The 18,378-nt window shown below is 45.9% G+C and overlaps 1 protein-coding gene across 1 annotated transcript in view; it reads left to right on the top strand.

Annotated features, from left to right (window-relative positions):
- Positions 1 to 18,378, top strand: part of LOC140417772 (uncharacterized) — a 36,645-nt gene that overhangs the window by 3,028 nt on the left and 15,239 nt on the right. The window contains exons 3-4 of the mRNA XM_072501238.1: positions 4,543 to 5,322; positions 6,629 to 6,722. Of these exons, the coding sequence (XP_072357339.1) occupies positions 4,543 to 5,322; positions 6,629 to 6,722 (874 nt within the window). The remainder of the gene's footprint in view (positions 1 to 4,542; positions 5,323 to 6,628; positions 6,723 to 18,378) is intronic.

Raw genomic sequence — 18,378 nt, 5'->3', positions numbered from 1 at the left:
CTCTCCATTCCTCCACTGATACTAAATTATCAAACTGTTTATCCCACATCCACTGGATGAGCAGAAATTTCCTTCAATTAAAATTTGAGAAGATCAAAGCCGTTATCTCCAGTCACCATTTGAAATTACGTTCCCTAACTCCCGGGCCCATCCCTCTCCCTGGGAACTGTCTGAGGCTGAACCAATCCGACGAGTTTCTGATTACATATCTACACCATCGGAAACACCACGGAATTCCACCTCTGTAACGTTACCTGTCTCCAGCCTGCCCCAGCTTGTCTGCTGCTGGAATCCTCATTCAAACCCACGTCAACTTGAGGTTTGACTATTCCAATGCATTCCTGACCAGCCTCTCTCATTGATCCTGCTTCCCAGCACCTGGAAAGCTGAAATCATCCAAAACTCTTGCTGCTCATATGCTTTCCCACCCCAAATCTATTTCATTTTTATTAATTTTTCCACTTAAGGGGCTATTTAGCATGGCCAATCCACCTATCCCGCACATCTTTTTTGTTGTTGGGGTGAGACCCACACAGACACGGGGCGAATGTGCAAACTCCAATGTACAGTGACCCGGGATCGAACCCGTCCCCAGCACTGTGAGGCAGCAGTGCTAATAACTGCGCCACCATGCTGCCCTTTTCTCACCCCAAGTTGAGGGGAGAATATGGTGTAGTGGTCATGTCATCTGGACTAGTTATACAGAGGCTCAGGCGAATGATCTGGGGGCACGGGTTCAAATCTCAGCATGTTGACAGGATGTGGGAGTGGGTAGAACATATTCCAGAGCTTTGTGTCGAGGCAACTGAAGGGGCAGGGCCACCAATGGTGCACAATTGAAATGGGGGGCAAGAGGGGCCACAATTAGAGGAGGGGGGGGTTGTGTAAATAGATGGCTGTCTGCAAGTTGAGACATTGGTCTGCAGAATTTTGAATGACCTCAATTTTATAGATGGGAGAATGTGGCAGAGCCTTCAGGAGTACATTAGAATTGTCAACTCTGGAGGTAATCCATAGTATGTACTATGTTTTCATGTATGGAACGATCTGTCTGGACTGTACACAGAACAATACTTTTCACTATACCTCGGTACCTGTGACAATAAATCCAAATCCAAGAATCATAACAGAATGCAGCAACCTGCACACAGGGGAACTTGGACAGCCAGCACGGGGATCAACCCTGTAACCCTGGCATTATTAGCACCACACTCTAATCATTCTCGATTCACTGAATCGTCGACCCTGCAGAATGGCCACCATCAGTGTTAGAAATCTTTCTATATTCCCAATTTCCATTTCATTTTGCCTTGCATCCCTTTCACCATTTAATCTCTCCTGCATTTCATAGACCTCTCAGAGCCTACTTGTGACAATAATAATAATTATTATTATTACACAATCGAGTTCAGGTCAGATTCCTGACTCAGGAGCATTAAAAGGCCCCTGGATAGAAAGAACCACTGGCTTATGCACAATAATAATAATAATCTTTATTATTGTCACAAGTAGCCTTACACTACACTGCAATGAAGTAACTGTGGCACCTGTTCGGGTACATGGAGGAAGAATTCAGAATATCCAAATTATCTAAAGGAAAGGTTCACTTAGGTAGGTGTATAATTTGATTCTTAATTTTATTGATTCCCGTCCCAGCGTACCCATTCGCCACATGATATCAAAACAATTCACTGTTCACTGGTTTTAACATTCAATGGCAGTGTTTATACCCAGTATCCCCCGCGGTGGGGAATGTCCTCCATTCACACCACAGGAGAGTAGTGCGCAAACGCAGTACCGCCCGGTGTCTGGAGCATGTGCAGTGATTAGCGATGGCAAGTCTCTTGTCTGTCATATCGCCAAATTGGTGAAGATGTGGAATGCGGAGGGAGCAATGGAGCTGGTGGGTGGACGTGGAGGGTTTCTAAACACCTGGTGAATGCCTCAAACCCCGAATATGAACCTGCGGGTCCCTCATTTGCAGCTCCGGGCTTTATCCCCCCAAAAGCCCAAGGTTAACTGTTGATTTAACGGGGAGAGAGCATTTGCGCCGGGTTTTGGAGATGTAAAATATGGTGGGCGGGGCTTCAGCACATGTTCCCACCCGGGTCCTAGCGCCTGACAAAAACATCAATTTAATTATTTTCTCACTCGTGTTTCCATAGCGAGCAATTCCTGGAACTGGTCACTAGTCTGATACCAAGGGTTTATAACTTGAGAGGCTCACACGCAACACGTGGCTGACCAGGACTCTCTCCCACTCTTGCCGTCAGACATTGGTGTGCTGAGAAGCATTTGCACACTCAACCTGTTTGACCGGGTTATGAACATACTTTCCTTGGCCATCATGTCCTGGGGTAGAACTCGAATCCGGAGATTCTAGCTCAGAGGCAACCACACTGCTCCACAAGACGGAGCAGTACCCCCACCCACCTTGCCAGGCTATTTAATAATAATGATCTTTGTTGTCACAAGTAGGCTTACATTAACATTGTAATGAAGTTACTGTGAAAAGCCCCCAATCACCACACTCCGGCACCTGTTCGGGGACACAGAGGGAGAATTCAGAATGTTCAAATTACCTAACAGCACATCTTTTGGGACCAAAATTAACCAAATATTGAGGAGCAGTCCCTTCAGGTAACTATACAGGGGCTGCAACCTTTCAACCTTTGAACAAATACTTGGCCCATGGACTCATCAAGGCTAAAAACATCACTTGCAGCCTAATGAACGGTCGCACAGTTGTTAGCACTGTTGCTTCACAAGGTCCTGGGTTTAATTTCCGGCTTGGATCACTGTCTATGCGGAGTCTGCACGTTCTCCCCATGTATGCGTGGGTTTCTTCGGGTACTAATGTTTCCTCCCATAAGTCCCAAAAGACGTGCTTGTTAGGTGAATTGGATGGGAATAGAGGGATACGGACCCAGGAAGTGTAGAAGATTTTAGTTTAGATGGGTAGCATGGTGGGCACGGGCTTGGAGGGCCGAAGGGCCTGTTCCTGTGCTGTACTTTTCTTTGTTCTTTGTTCTATTCTGAAGTCTCCCTCTGTGACCCGAACAGGCGCCGGAATATGGCGACTAGGGGCTTTTCATAGTAACTTCATTGCATTGTTAATATACGCCTACTTGTGACAGTAAAGATTATTTTTTAAAATTAAAATTTCCCTACTAGAGCTGATGAATGGTGGCCATTGTTCCCACAATCCCCCGCGGCCCAGAAACCGCTTGATCCAACTGACTCATTGCGCAGGTGCTGAGTGCGCATGCTCCAGGCCCAGCCAGCCGCGGGGCATTCTGGATGGCTCCTCTGTTCCGAGTCGGAGAGGACCGGGAAGTGGTGGTGTAGATGGGCTGCAGTAAACTGGTCAGGATGTGGAATCCAGCGGGAGTGATGGAGCCAGCTCTGGACGGGGAGAGTTTATCAACTCCTCAGTGAACGCCGTAAACCCAAAATAAAACGCTGCCGGAGCGAGTTTGTGGCTCCGGTTCCTGAGCCTGGGATCAGGGCCAGGTGAACGGCCGCCATGATGGTTCAGAGAAAGGAAGAGCGCATGCGATGGTCTCTGGGTGACGTAGGAGAGAATGGGCAGAACCTTCAGGGTCTCTTTTCCAACTGGGTCCTAGTGCCCGGATACATTATTCAGTATAGTTTAAAGTTGTTAATTGGAACTGCCTCACAGCGACTGAGACCCGGATTTGAATCCGAACTTGGGTGGCTGTCGTTGTGAAGTTTGCACATTCTCCCCGTTTCTGCCTGGGTTTCTTCCGGTGCTCTGCTGTCCTCCCACAACCCAAAGATCTGCAGGTTAGGTGGGGTTATGGGGATAGGGTGGGGGAGTGGGCTTAGGCAGGATGTTCTTTTGGAAGGTCAGCTTTGCTGCACAGAGGGGTCTGGGCTAGTCGGAGCGGAAGAAGATCTGCTCCTGATCTGTTTAAAACACCAATTTGTAGATCCAGATTGGAGCCCTATGGGGGGAGAATGTAGAGCTTCCTCTGGCTGCTCGCCTCTCTTCCGTGGTCTTGTCCATGTTCAGGTGGCCCTGGAACGGAAACATGAGGTGTCCTCCAGTACACTTGACACCTTCCACAATGGTTGGTACCTCAGGGTGCAGAGTGCTTCTGAGACACTGAAAACAACATTCTGGTTTAGTTAAAAAGTTTTCCTTGTTTTTGTTGTGATTTTGCCTTCTTTTACTTTGATTGGGCAACATATTTGGGGAAATAAGAGAGAGAAGAATATTCCATTGAAATTAGAATTATTTGTTCTGAATTTCTATCTTGGGCAGACAGTGATACTGACACAGTCAACTCCTTTTACAGGGGATTGGAAGGAGAGGATGTCACACATTCACGATGAGTTGAAGATCACCAGCCGTTGATGTAGGAAAGGATCTGAAACATCAGTGTGACTGGAAAAGCACCGAGACCCACACCGACACACACCCGAGTGAGAGAAACTATTACACAACCTGAAAAACCATCACATCATTCACAGCGGGGAGACACTGTACAATTATTCTTTGTGTCAACGAAGCTTTAACTGATTATCCAATCCAGTGACACCATGGTGAAACCGTGGAAATGTGGGGACTGTGGGAAGGGTTTCAGCTCCCCATCTGCAGTGGAAACTCATAAACACAGTCACACTGGAGATAAGTTGTTCACTTGCTCCAACTGTGGAAAGGAATTCACTCAGTCATCCAGCCTAATGACACACCAGCGAGTTCACACTGGAAAGAAACCATACGATTGCTCTCAGTGTGGGAAGAGCTTCCGGTGTTCATCCCACCTCACTGAACATCTACGGGTTCACACTGGGGAGAGACCATTCCACTGCTCTGAGTGCGGGCAGAGATTCACTTGTTCTTCCCACCTCATTCTACACAAGCGTGTTCACACTGGTGAGAGGCCGTACGCCTGCTCTGTGTGTGGGAAGGGATTTATTAGATCATCACATCTTCTTAGACACCAGCGTGTTCACACTGAAGAGAAGGCATTCACCTGCACTGAGTGTGGGAAGAGTTTCACTAATTTACCTAATTTTCAGAATCACCAGCGAATTCACAATGGAGAGAAACCCTTTACCTGTGCTGAGTGTGGGAAGGGATTCGCTGCAAAATCGCAGCTTAGGACACATACACTTGTTCACACTGATGAGAGACCATTTCAATGTTCTGACTGTGAGAAGAGCTTTAAAAGCAGAAGGGAGTTGATGAACCACCAGCGAATCCATTCGGGGGAGAAGCCGTTCACTTGCCCCGTGTGTGGCAGAGGATTCACTCAGCCATCCGCTCGTCTGAGTCACCAGAGAGTTCACATGTGATTACAGGGATTGGATTCCTACACCCAGGAATGAACCATGTTCATTCTGACAGTTCAGATTTATTTCCATTGATGTTAAACTCCAGCCCAGTTAATGGGATTATCAGAATGGACATGAATTGCATTAAACACAGTGTGGGAGTCCTTGATTTCTCTAAGATAAGAGAAGACTGATTGATGTCCTGTTACCGACTGTTCCATTGTTGGGTCTTTTCTCCTTTGTTAATGGAACACTTGGATTTATGTAGCACCGCTCAAAACTTCCAGGATGTCCCAAAGTGCTTTACAGACACTGAGGTTCTTTTGAAGTATAGTCACTGTTGTAATGTGGGAAATGCAGCAGCCAGATTGTGTACAACAGGCTCCTACAATCACAAATAAGAATGCTGGAAATACTCAGCAGGTCAGGCAGCATCTGTGAAGCAAGAAAGTGAGTTCAAAACAGAACTATGATTATGACCAGATTATCTGTTCAGTGCTCATCACCGAGGGCTTTATATTGAGCAGTTCATTCGAGAGAACTTCCTTTGAAATATCATCAAGGGAACTTTTACATCTAGCTGCAAGAGCAGATGGGGTTATAGTGGAAGGTTTCCTCTGAAAGACAGTGCAGTATTCCCTCAGTACAGTGCTGTATTCCCTCTGTACAGTGCTGTATTCCCTCTGTACAGTGCTGTATTCCCTCAGTACAGTGCTGTATTCCCTCAGTACTGTGCTGTATTCCCTCAGTACAGTGCTGTATTCCCTCAGTACAGTGCTGTATTCCCTCAGTACAGCATCGGAATACCAGCCGGATTTTATGGTCAGGTTTCTGGAGCTGAAATTGAACCCACATCATCCTGACTCAGATGGGAACGTAACCACTGAACAATAACACCTCATCGTTAACTCGAGATTATTTCCGCTCTCTCATCCTTGGTTGCTCTCCTGAACACATTAATCCATTGGGCTCTCGGACAAATCCAAGTGGATTCAACAGGTTTCCAGGGTTCGTGCTGATGCTACAGCAAGAGATCGAGAAGGCTTTTATTTCTGAATTCAAGAACTGGCATCAAGTATCACAACATGGTGACAATTTGAACTCAAGGCTTTGCCTTTCAAAGACTTTGGCCTTAACCATTCAGGCCATTTGCTACTTTCTGAGAGAAAGAGCTTGAGATGGGAGAGATGGAACTTGCCTCCAAACCAATTGCCAAGACTCCTGATTCTGATGTAAAAATACAATTTATAACCAGCAAGTCAGAGTAATTGTTGCCAAAATTGATAAAGTAAAATTGTAGCTTTGCTATTTCAAACTTCGAAAGGGAGATTTACCTGAAGCTGAGGAGGATTATCAAATATTCAGAACAAAACCTGATGACAAACGGTCTGGGTGGTTCGCGGGAATCGGAAAAGAAGGTTTCCTTTTGGGAAATAAATTGAAGATTAAGAAAACCCGCCAGCCCCACAATACTGCAAATTGAATTTGAAATAATTTTGAAAATAAAAACATCTAAACTGTTGATACCTGGAATCAAATTGGAAAGTCTGATTCCTGTTTTAAAGGTAGTAGGAGTACTGGACAGTAATGTTTCAGCCTCATGAATGAGATATCTAATGGGATATGTAAAATTGTATAAGAGGAAGTGATTGAGCACAGAATAAAGTTAAGGAAAAATAACTCCACTAAATGGGAATTGGAATACCTCACTGTGGGTGTAGTTCAGTGGAATATATCCATGTGGTATTGATGTATATTTTAATGAAAGGAAAGTGTAGATGAGACTAATAAATTGATGGCTCTCTTGGAGATGTTTGCATCGTTGTGGATAAACGTTCAAAGAGAATTGCATTTGATAAACTGGCCACTGCCGAGACATTGAAGCATTCAGGGGGAGATGAGCAAAGATATTTACAGACACACATAAGTGGGACTAGGCAGTAAGTTTCAGTAGAAATGATTCATTTTCAGGTGAGGTACATTTTATATTTACTGAAGTAAGCTAATAAGATCAAGGAAGCCATTTTGAAACTAACATTTAAATGAAAAGGGCATTTTGTATTCGGCAATTGATCGATTGTATTAGTCAATGATGTGTATTAATTATTCACTAGTCAGAAACAAATTATTAATTAAGTAGTGTGCCTCAGTTGATTTTAATTGAAGATTTAATAATCTGGAAGTGGTTGTGTTAAAAGACTTGGTTGTACCTAAAACTGTAAGCCTGTTTTAAATTCTATATTACAGCTTCTGTGAGAAGGAATGCATGATCTGATCTGATGGTTAGCAACGAGTCTTCATACCCTCGGTAACCTTATTTGTAACTGGAAGGTCACACAATGATGGGAGGGATACATTAAACATTCCCATTGTATCCTGATCTGAGACATTTACCCAAATGGTTAAAAAAACAATCAAATTGATTCAGGTATGAAATTGACCAACCATTGAGTTCTAATCAGTTTATTCAAACTGAGGTAAGAGCGACTGAGGGATTTAAAACCCGAGGAGAAGGTCTGTTGCCAGCCAAGTACTGGAATCCCCAAAACAAGATTCCCATCAAGAGCTGTTGTCAAAGAAGGGGTACAAGAGGGATTATGTTTTTACAGCCTGATCAACCAAGAGAAATGGTAAAAGTCTGTTTTGTATCGATCAGTTTACCCTTTTCCTTCTGTATCGCTATGTATCTTTATTTTAAATAAATTAATTTCAATTTTCCATCTGAAATTCCTGTCCTTCCTAATCGTTAAGTCTTGTTCAAACTAAAACAATCGAGCGAACTGTTTACAAACACTGGTGGATTGGTTGATTGCAATTAGACTTAAACAATTCTATGTTTTAATATGAGATCACCTGAAAGTCTCTGAATTGTCTGCATTGGATGGAGCCCTTGTAGCCTCATGTGAGGATATCACTGAGTGTGCAGCTGTGATTTGTCAAATGTAAAATAACTTATTCAGAAATGCTTTGTGTAATTCACTGAAGAATGAATCCCAGACATGTTCAAACTGTGTCCTAGGCCAAACTAGTTTCAACTGATGCTTCATCAATGACCGGACTCCCATGATAAGGTCAGAAGTGGGGATGCTTGCTAATGACTGCACAATGTTCACCATTTGCGACTCCTCAGTTACTGAAGCGTCCATGGCCAAATGCAGCGAGATAATATCTAGGTTTATACAGACAAGTGGTAAGTTGCATTTGTGCCACACAAGTGCCAGACTATGATCATCTCCAACAAGAGAGGATCTAACAATTGCCCCTTGACATTCAATAGCATTACCATCATTGAATCCCTCGCTGTCAACATCCTGGGGGTTACCATTGACCAGAAACCAAACTGGACTAGCCATAAATGGTGGCTACAAGAGCAGATCAAAGGCAAGAATCCTGCGGCGAGTAACTCACCTCCTGACTCCCTAAAACCTGTGCACTATCTAAAAGACACAAATCAGGAATGTAATGGAATACTCCCCACTTGTCTGGATGGGTGCAGATCCAACAACACTCAAGAAGGACAAAGTAACCCACTTGATTGGCAACCTATCCACAAACATTCACTCCCTTTACCACATATGAAAAATGGCAGGTGTGTGTACTTTCTACAAGATGCACTGCAGTAACTCACCAAGGCTCCTTAGGCAGCACCTTCTAAACTCAGGATCACCACCATCTAGAAGCAGAATGGCAGCAGATACCTGGGAACACCGTCACCTCCAGGTTCCCCTCCAAATCACTAACCATTAGTTAGACTAGAAGGGCTTGCGGTTCATAAGGAGGAGGTGTTAACAATTCTGGAAAGGGTGAAAATAGATAAGTCCCCTGGGCCGGATGGGATTTATCCTAGGATTCTCTGGGAAGCTAGGGAGGAGATTGCTGAGCCTTTGGCTTTGATCTTTAAGTCATCTTTGTCAACAGGAATAGTGCCAGAAGACTGGAGGATAGCAAATGTCCCCTTGTTCAAAAAGGGGAGCAGAGACAACCCCGGTAACTATAGACCAGTGAGCCTTACTTCTGTTGTGGGCAAAACCTTGGAAAGGTTTATAAGAGATAGGATGTATAATCATCTGGAAAGGAATAATTTGATTAGACACAGTCTCAGAGCTTATAAAAAGCTGGATTAGCCAAAATTCACTGTGAGAAATGTTGGGGAATGCAGGATTTAGTGAGAGGGAGGAACTGAAGGAGATTAATATTAGTAGAAAAATAGTGTTGGGGAAAATGATGGGATTGAAGGCTGATAAATCCCCAGGGTCTAATAATCTGCATCGGCAAGTAATTAAGGAAGTGGCTCTCGAAATAGTGGATGTATTGGTGATCATCTTCCAGGATTCTATAGTCTCTGGAACAGTTCCTGCGGATTGGAGGGTGGCTGATGTAACTCCACTATTTAAAAAGAGAGCTAGAGAGAAAACAGGGAATTATAGACCAGTAAGCCTGACATCGGTAGTGGGGAAAAGTCTAGAATCCATTATCAAGATTTTATAGCTCAGCGCTTAGAAAGCAGTGTCAGGATCGGACAGAGTCAGCATGGATTTATGAAGGGAAAATCATGCTTGACGAATCTACTGGAATTTTGAGGATGTAACTGGTGGAGTTGACGAGGGAGAGCCAGTGGATGTGGTGCATTTGGACTTTCAGATGGCTTTTGGCAAAGTCCTCCTTAGGAGATGAGCTTTTACAATTGAAGCACATGGAATTAGGAGTAGTGTATTGGTATGGATAGAAAACTGGTTGGCAGACAGGAAACAGAATGGGAATTAACAGGTCTTTTTCAAATTGGTAGGCAGTGACTACCACAGGGATTGCTGATCAAACCCCAGCTATTTACAATATATATAAATGATTTAGATGAGGGAATAAAATGTAATATCTGCAAAATTACAGATGACATCAAGTTGTGTGGGAGGGTGAGCTGTGAGGAGGGTGCAGAGATCCTTCAGTGTGATTTGGACAAGTTGAGTGAGTGGGCAAATGAATGGCAGATGTAATTATACAGGGCCTTGGTGAGGCAACAACTGGAATATTGTGTGCAGTTTTGGTCTCCTTATCTTTATTCTTCCTCGAGGGGGAGTGCAGCGAAGGTTTACCAGACCAAATCCCAGGATGGCAGGACTGATGTATGAGGAGAGATTGAATCAATTAAGATTTTATTCTCTGAAGTTAGAAGAATGAGAGGGGATCTCATAGAAACCTATAAAATTCTAACAGGATTGGACAGGGTAGTTGCAGGAAGGATGTTCCGATGGTGGGTGTGTCCACAACCAGGGGTCACAGTCTGAGGATATGAGGGTAGCCCATTTAGGACAGAGATGAGGAGAAATATCTTCATCCAGAGAGTGGTGAGCCTGTGGAATTCGTTGGCACAGAAAGTAGTTGAGGCCAATTATGTAGAATGTATGTTTATGTAGAATGTATGTTTTCAAGAAGCAGTTAGATACAGCACTTAGGGCGAAGGGGATCAAAGAATATTGGCGGGGGGGGGGGGGGGGAGGCAGGATCAAGCGATTGAGTTGGATGATCAGCCATGATCATAATGAATGGTGGAGCAGGCTCAAAAGGGCCGAATGGCCTCCTCCTGCTATTTTCTGTGTGAGAAGTCAATACGGATGTTTTCTATTCATAATAGTGAGATCTGCAAGGAAGTTGTTGTATAATCTAAAATAGTTTAAAAATAATTAATATTATTGAAATCTTATGAAGAAATATCTCACTGCAGCTTGCTGGTGAAAAACATAAGACATGCTTGTTACTTTAAAATCACTCGTTAGCTGGGCAGCACGGTGGCACAGTGGTTAGCACTGCTGCCTCACGGCGCCGAGGTCCCAGGTTCGATCCTGGCTCTGGGTCATTGTCCGTGTGCAGTTTGCACATTCTCCCCGTGTTTGCGTGGGTTTCGCCCCCACAACCCAAAGATGTGTCAGGTAGGTGGATTGGCCACGCTAAATTGCCCCTTAATTGGAAAAAATGAATTGGGCACTCTAAATTTATTTAAAAGATAAAAATAAATAAAATCACTTGTCAGCTTGATCTAACCCCATTCCCCCACTCCACTTTGTGGGTAATCTGAGAATCCCAAATTCGAATTTAAGAGTCCCAGCTTGCCATACCTTCCATACTGTCTCTCCGAGCTTTTGCATCCAGGGATGGTTTTGCTAACCTGCCCCAAGGCCCTCAAACACTGCCTGGGGTTCTTTTCATACTACGCCCAGTGGGTCCCAAACCATGCGGACAAGGCCCGCCCACTCATCCAGTCCACCCATTTTCCCCTGACAGCCGAGGCTCTACATGCCTTCGACCGTATCAGAACCGATATCACCAAGGCCGCGATGCACGCAGTAGATGAGACGCTGCCCTTTCAAGTGGAGAGCGACGCATGAGACATCGCCCTAGCGGCCACCCTCAAACAGGCAGGCAGGCCGGTGGCATTCTTTTCCCGCACCCTTCATGCCTCCTCAATTCGGCACTCCTCCGTCGGAAAAGAGGCCTAAGCTATCGTTGAAGCTGTGCGGCATTGGAGGCATTTCCTGGCCAGCAGGAGATTCACGCTCCTCGCTGACCAACGGTCAGTAGCCTTCATGTTTAATAACACACAGCGGGGCAAGATCAAAAATGATAAAATCTTGAGGTGGAGGATCGAGCTCTCCACATACAACTACGAGATTATGTATCGCCCCGGCAAGCTCAACGAGCCCCCAGACGCCCTATCCCGAGGTACATGTGCCAGCACCCAAGAAGACTGACTCCGGACCCTGCACGACAGCCTTTGTCACCCAGGAGTCACACGGTTGTACCATTTCATAAAGGCCCGCAATCTGCCCTACTCCGTCGAGGAAGTGCAGACAACCAGGGACTCCCAGATCTGTGCGGAGTGCAAACCGCACTTCCACCAGCCGGACTGCGCACGCCTGGTGAAGGCCTCCCGCCTCTTTGAACACTTCAGCATGGATTTCAAAGGGCCCCTCCCCTCCACCGACCGTAACACGTATTTCCTGGTCGATGAGTACTCCAGATTCCCCTTCGCCATCCCATGCCCCGACATGACATCTGCCACCGTCATCAAAGCCCTCAACACAATCTTTGCTCTGTTCGGTTTCCCCGTCTACATCCACAGTGACAGGGGATCCTCATTCATGAGTGATGAGCTGCGTCAGTACCTGCTCAGCATGGGTATCGCCTCCAGCAGGACGACCAGCTATAACTCCCGGGGAAACGGGCAGGTAGAGAGGGAGAACGGGACGGTCTGGAGGGCTGTCCAACTGGCCCTACGGTCCAGGAATCTCCCGGCCACCCGCTGGCAGGAGGTCCTCCCCGATGCACTGCATTCCATTCGGTCACTACCATGCACCGCCACTAACGACACACCCCATGAACGTCTCTTTGCCTTCCCCAGGAAGTCTACATCTGGGGTGTCACTCCCGACTTGGCTCGCAGCTCCAGGACCCGTACTCCTCCGTAGGCACGTCCGACTCCACAAGCCGGACCCGTTGGCAGAAAGGGTGCAGTTGCTCCCTTCACGAACCCCCAGTCTGCCTACGTAGCATACCCCGGTGGCCGCCAGGATACTGTCTCCCTCAGGGACCTGACACCAGCAGGTTCCACACACACACACCTCTGGCCTGGCTCCACCCCACCCTCTCCCTGCGCTCCCAGAAGCAACCACCCCAGGACCATCCGTCCTTCCCCTGCCCACGCCTGAGGATGAAGAGGATTTTGGCATGCTCCCAGAGTCACCGAGGACCAGACCGACATCGGAATTATCGCCGCCACCACTGCGTCACTCCAAGTGGCACATCAAGGCCACGGACCGACTAAATTTATAACTGGTTCAGGACTGCCTAACCTCTGGACTTCAACATTTTTTTGCAATGCTGTACATTAAACTCAAACTTTCTGTATATAGTTCTCCAGCACCCCCGCCGGACTCAATTGTAACAGGGGGTGAATGTGGTAAACCACTGTTGTACATATATTAGGATATGTATGATAAGACCCTGTACTACAGGTACAGCGGTAGTCCCTGCCTGCTGGCTCCGCACAGTAGGCAGAGTATAAATATGTGTGTCCTCCGTACAGCAGCCATTTTGCCAGCTGCTGTGGGAGGCCACACATCTTAGAGTAATAAAGCCTCATTTGTATTCAACTCTCGTCTTTGTCCAATTGATCGTGCATCCGTAGTTTAGGGAGAATGAGAAACTCAAGCAGGTGCTTCAGTGCAGACAGGTCACCGTGGAAATGTTGTTAAGACATTCCTTCACTGCAGACAGGTCATCGTGGAAACGCTGATAAGACATTCCATTCCACAGAATCGACTCATTGGAAACTCTAATTGGATTGGGGAGAGGACAGAGTTTGTCTGTTATTAACCTCAACATAAACTTAAACCAGAGTAAATAATGGAACAGATTAAATTCTAATCTGTGATGTTTATAGCTACAGTAATGGAATTATCAGAATAATAGAATCAACAGGCAGGGTAGTTTAGGGAAAATGAAGAAATTACAGAAGAAACGTAACTGGTGGGAACCCGAGAATGTGTCCTTGTAAATCACAGATGAGAGAAACTCCTGCTGTCTTTTCCTCACTTGCTGCATGAACTGTGTTCCATACTGGGCACCAAACCTCAGGAAATATATATTGCACTTGGCAACAGTCCAGTTCAGATTGACCATGAATAAGTGAGGCTGGTGATCTGAGTGAATCCCTTCCCACACACGGAGAACATTAACAGTAACTCCTCAGTGTGAACAGGCCGATTAATTTCCAGGTCTGATTAAATCTATTCCACAGACCCCAGATTTCCAAGATTTCTCCCCAGCGTGACTACATACCGTTCGAAAGGTCAGATCATCGGCTAAAACATTATCTACATTCAGAACAGGTGAACTGTTTCTCCCAACATTAAACGGGGCTTTTTGCTTCCATGGTTAAAGGCTGACGATGTTCATGACCATGGAGGGATTTGACAACCTGAATACAAATTTTATAATGGAGGCATTGCTTAATCAGAGCTTGAGTAGGTCAATGAGCACAGTGGTGATGGTGAACAGGACTTTGAATGATCTCATATTTCCGTGTGCTGGTGCGGTGAATGAGAGAGGCTGGATAGGAATGTATTGGAATCAAGTCTAAAGGTAACAAAGGGAGGACACAATCTCAGACTCAAGGAACAATCCTTTACAACAGAGATGAGGAGGAATTTGTTCAGCCAGAGGGTGGTGAATCTGTGAACTCTTTGCTGCAGAAGGCTGTGGAGCCAAATCACTGAGTGTCTTTAAGACCGAGATAGATATATTCTTAATTAATAAGGGGATCAGGAGTTATGGGGGGAACGCAGGAGAATGGGGATGAGAAAATATCAGCCATGATTGAATGGCGGAGCAGACTTGATGGGCCGAGTGGCCTAATTCTGCTTCTAGGTCTTATGGTAACAGGAGCACGGATGAGCGTTTCAGCAGCAGATGAGCTGGGGAGTGGTGGACACAGGCGACATTGGTATCAGTGATGGTGTGGAAATGTGTTCAGAAACTCATCTTGGGGTCAAATCTGACACGGAGATTGTGCAGAGTGTGGTTCAGCCTCAGACAGTTCCCAGGGAGAGGGATGGACTCGGGAGTTAGGGAACGGAATTTCTAATGGTGACTGAAGACAATGGCTTTGGTCTTTCCAATTTTTAATTGGAGGAAATTTCTGCCCATCCGGTGGATGTGAGATAAGCAGTTTGATAATTTAGTAACAGAGGAAGAATGGAGAGGGATGGTGGTGAGGTAGAGCTGGGTGTTGTCAGTGACATGTGAAAACTAGCACGGTGTTTTTGGATGATGTCACCTCGTGGCAGCTTGTAGATGGGAAATAGGAGGGGCCGAGGACAGATCCTTGGGGAACACAGAGTACAGGGACTTGGAGAGGAAAGGGAGGTTTTGATGTGGTAGTTTGCAATGATGGTGGGGTAAAATATTGTTTTAGGAAGGGTGCGTTTAAAGATGAGCGACAGGACCAAGAGACAGAACTATGAACAATATCACACAACATGGAGATCTTGAATGGTCAGCAGTTTTGTGAGAATGTGGTTAAATAATAATAATCAAACAATCTTTGTCACAAGTAGGCTTACATTAACACTGCAATGAAGTTACTGTGTAAATCCCGTAGTCGCCACACTCCAGCGCCTGTTCGGGTGCACAGAGGGAGAATTCAGAATGTTCAATTCACCCAATAAACAAGGCTTTCGGGAATTGTGGGAGGAAACTGGAGCACCTGGAAGAAACCCACGCAGACATGGGGAGAACGTGCAGACTTGACACAGACAGTGACCCAAGGCGGGAATCGAACCCAGGACCCTGGCGCAGGTGGCAGGTCTAATGGACAACATGAGCTCTGAGGAAGATGGAGGGTAGGAGAGAAACTGGGGAAAGAGGAGTTCAGAGCTCAGACCAGGTGGAATTTTAGAGACAGGTTGGCCCAGTGGTAGAGAGGAAAGCAGCAGAGGCAGCTGATCAGATTGTCTCAATCTCAGTGAGAAAGACGTTTATGAACTCCACACACTTGAGGTGAGGATGGAGGAGACAGGGGAGAGGGAGAGACCTTCAAACAGAACTAACTTGTGATGGGATGTTAAAAGATTCGACAAACTTGTGTTAAATAATTGACTTTTATCCAGAATATTATCCCTTATAACTGGGTTAGCGTTTATAAATATGAGTCAAACCCGAGTCCAATGAACATGGTTCAGTCCTGGATGTGATTAACAGCAAAATCCAATCACAGCAGTTACTTGTGAACCCGCTGGTGTCTCAGCAGGTTGCCTGAATGAATGAATCCCTTTCCACACTGGGAGCAGGCGAATGGTCTCTCCCCAGTGTGAATCCGCTGGTGTAGAGTGAGTTGAGATGATTGTCTGAACCCAGTCCCACAGTCGGAGCACCTGAATGGTTTCTCGTCAGTGTGAACACGTTGATGGGACACCAGTTCCCCGGAACTTTTAAAGCACTTCTCACAGTCTAGGCATTTAAACGGTCTCTCGTCAGTGTGAACTCTTTGATGGGACACCTGGAGCGAAATTCTCCATCCCGCCCCACCACATTTCTGCCCTGATCCGCCGGCGGGATGCTCCGTTACACCGGCCGGTCAATGGGGTTTCCCATTGTGGGGCAGCCCCACGCCGTCGGGAAACCCCCGGGCGCCGGCAAAATGGAGACTCCCGCCGGCGGAGAATGACGACCCAGATCCCGAGAACTTATAAAGCACTTCCCACATTTTCTGCATTTAAAAGTCTCTCATCATTGTGAATCTGCGGGTGTGTCAGCAGTTGGGATGAAGAGTGAATCCACACCCACACGCAGGGCAGGTGAAAGGCCTTTCCCCAGTGTGAACTCGCTGGTGCATCAACAAGCTGTATGACTGAGTGAATCCATGCCCACACTCGGGGCAGGTGAAAGGCTTCTCCCCAGTGTGAATATGTCGATGGGTTGCCAGGTCAGATGGGTAATTGAACGCCTTGCCACAATCCCCACATTTCCATGGTTTCTCCCTGCTGTGACAGCGCTTGTGTTTTGACAGACCAGATGATCGGCTGAAGCTCCGTCGACATACAGAACATGTGTACGGTTTCTCCCCACTGTGAACTTCCTTTTCCTTCCATGTTCAAAATCTGATGATATTCAGGTTCCAATCAGTTACACGACTGTCAGATTTTGATGTGGTGTTTGGTTGGACAATTGCACATCCTTCCCTGCTGATACCCTGTGAAATTGAGTTAAAACAGAAAAAAGGGAGTGAGAGAGAACCCACAAAAACACAAAGGCAGGTTGTGAAATTGAGCTGAATGAATCTGGTAACTTGTGGGGCCGGCACTGGGAAAAAGTGACCACGAAAACTGTTGAACCTTTTGTGAAAAGTGAACTAGTTTGTTAATGTCCTTCAGGGAAGGGAACCTGCCACCCGGTCTGAGCCCACACAAGACTCAGGCCTCTGCAAGAACACAAGAAATAGGAGCAGAAGTAGACCATTCGGCCTGTCGAACCTGCTCTGTCATTGAACACGATTGTGGCTGATCTCAGTCTTCAATCCCACTTTCCCGTTAGCTCTCTATGTCCTTTGACTTCCTGAGAGACCAAAAATCTCACCATCTCAGCCTTCAATATGTTCAGTGATGGTCACAGTAACTTCATTGCAGTGTTAATGTAAGCCTACAATAAAGATTATTGTTATTATCATCCACAACCCTCTGGGCTAGAGAATTTTATGTGAGAAACAGTGTGAGAGAGAAAGAGAGTGAGTAGTGGGGGAGAGAGAGAGAATCAAAAAGATTGATGGAAAGGGAGAGTGAGAACGGAGTGAGGGTAACAGGAAGCAATGGACCAACAACTGAATCACAATTTGACAAAATCTCCTGAACCCTTAATCCCCACCACCTGGATGGACAGGCAGCAGATGTAGGTGAACATCACCACCTGCAAGTTCCTTTCCAAGAAATGAAAATGAAATGAAAATTGTTTATTGTCACAAGTAGGCTTCAAATGAAGTTACTGTGAAAAGCCCCTAGTCGCCACATTCCGGCGCCTGTATGGGGAGGCTGGAACAGGAATTGGACACACTGTCCGATCTTGTCTGACATCCAGTGCTGGATGAGCAGAACTTTCCTCCATTTAAATATTGACAAGACTGAACCCATTCCCTTTCATCCGCTCTACAAACTCCACTCCCTTGTCACCAATTTCATCCCTGTCAAATGTCTGAGGCTGAAGCAGACTGTTCACAACCATAGTGAAATATTTCACCCCTAGATGAGTTCTTGACCACAGATCCACACCATCACCAAGATTGCCGACTTCCACCTCAGTAACAGCTCGACTCCACCTTCATCTCTGTTCATCTGCTGCAGAAACCATCATCCATTCTTCTGTTACCACTCAAACAAATTATTCCAATGCACTCGCAGCCGGACTCCAACATTAAACAACCCCCTCCATCCCATCCCAAACACTGCTACCCATGTGCTTACTCACACCAGCCCCTGTGCCCACAATTCTACAAATGCTTCCTTTTTAAAAGGCACAAAAAGTTTAAATTTCT

This window comes from Scyliorhinus torazame, chromosome 5, assembly GCF_047496885.1.
Source record: "Scyliorhinus torazame isolate Kashiwa2021f chromosome 5, sScyTor2.1, whole genome shotgun sequence".
Taxonomy (NCBI): Eukaryota; Metazoa; Chordata; class Chondrichthyes; order Carcharhiniformes; family Scyliorhinidae; genus Scyliorhinus; species Scyliorhinus torazame.
This window is presented reverse-complemented; position numbering and strand designations above follow the sequence as displayed.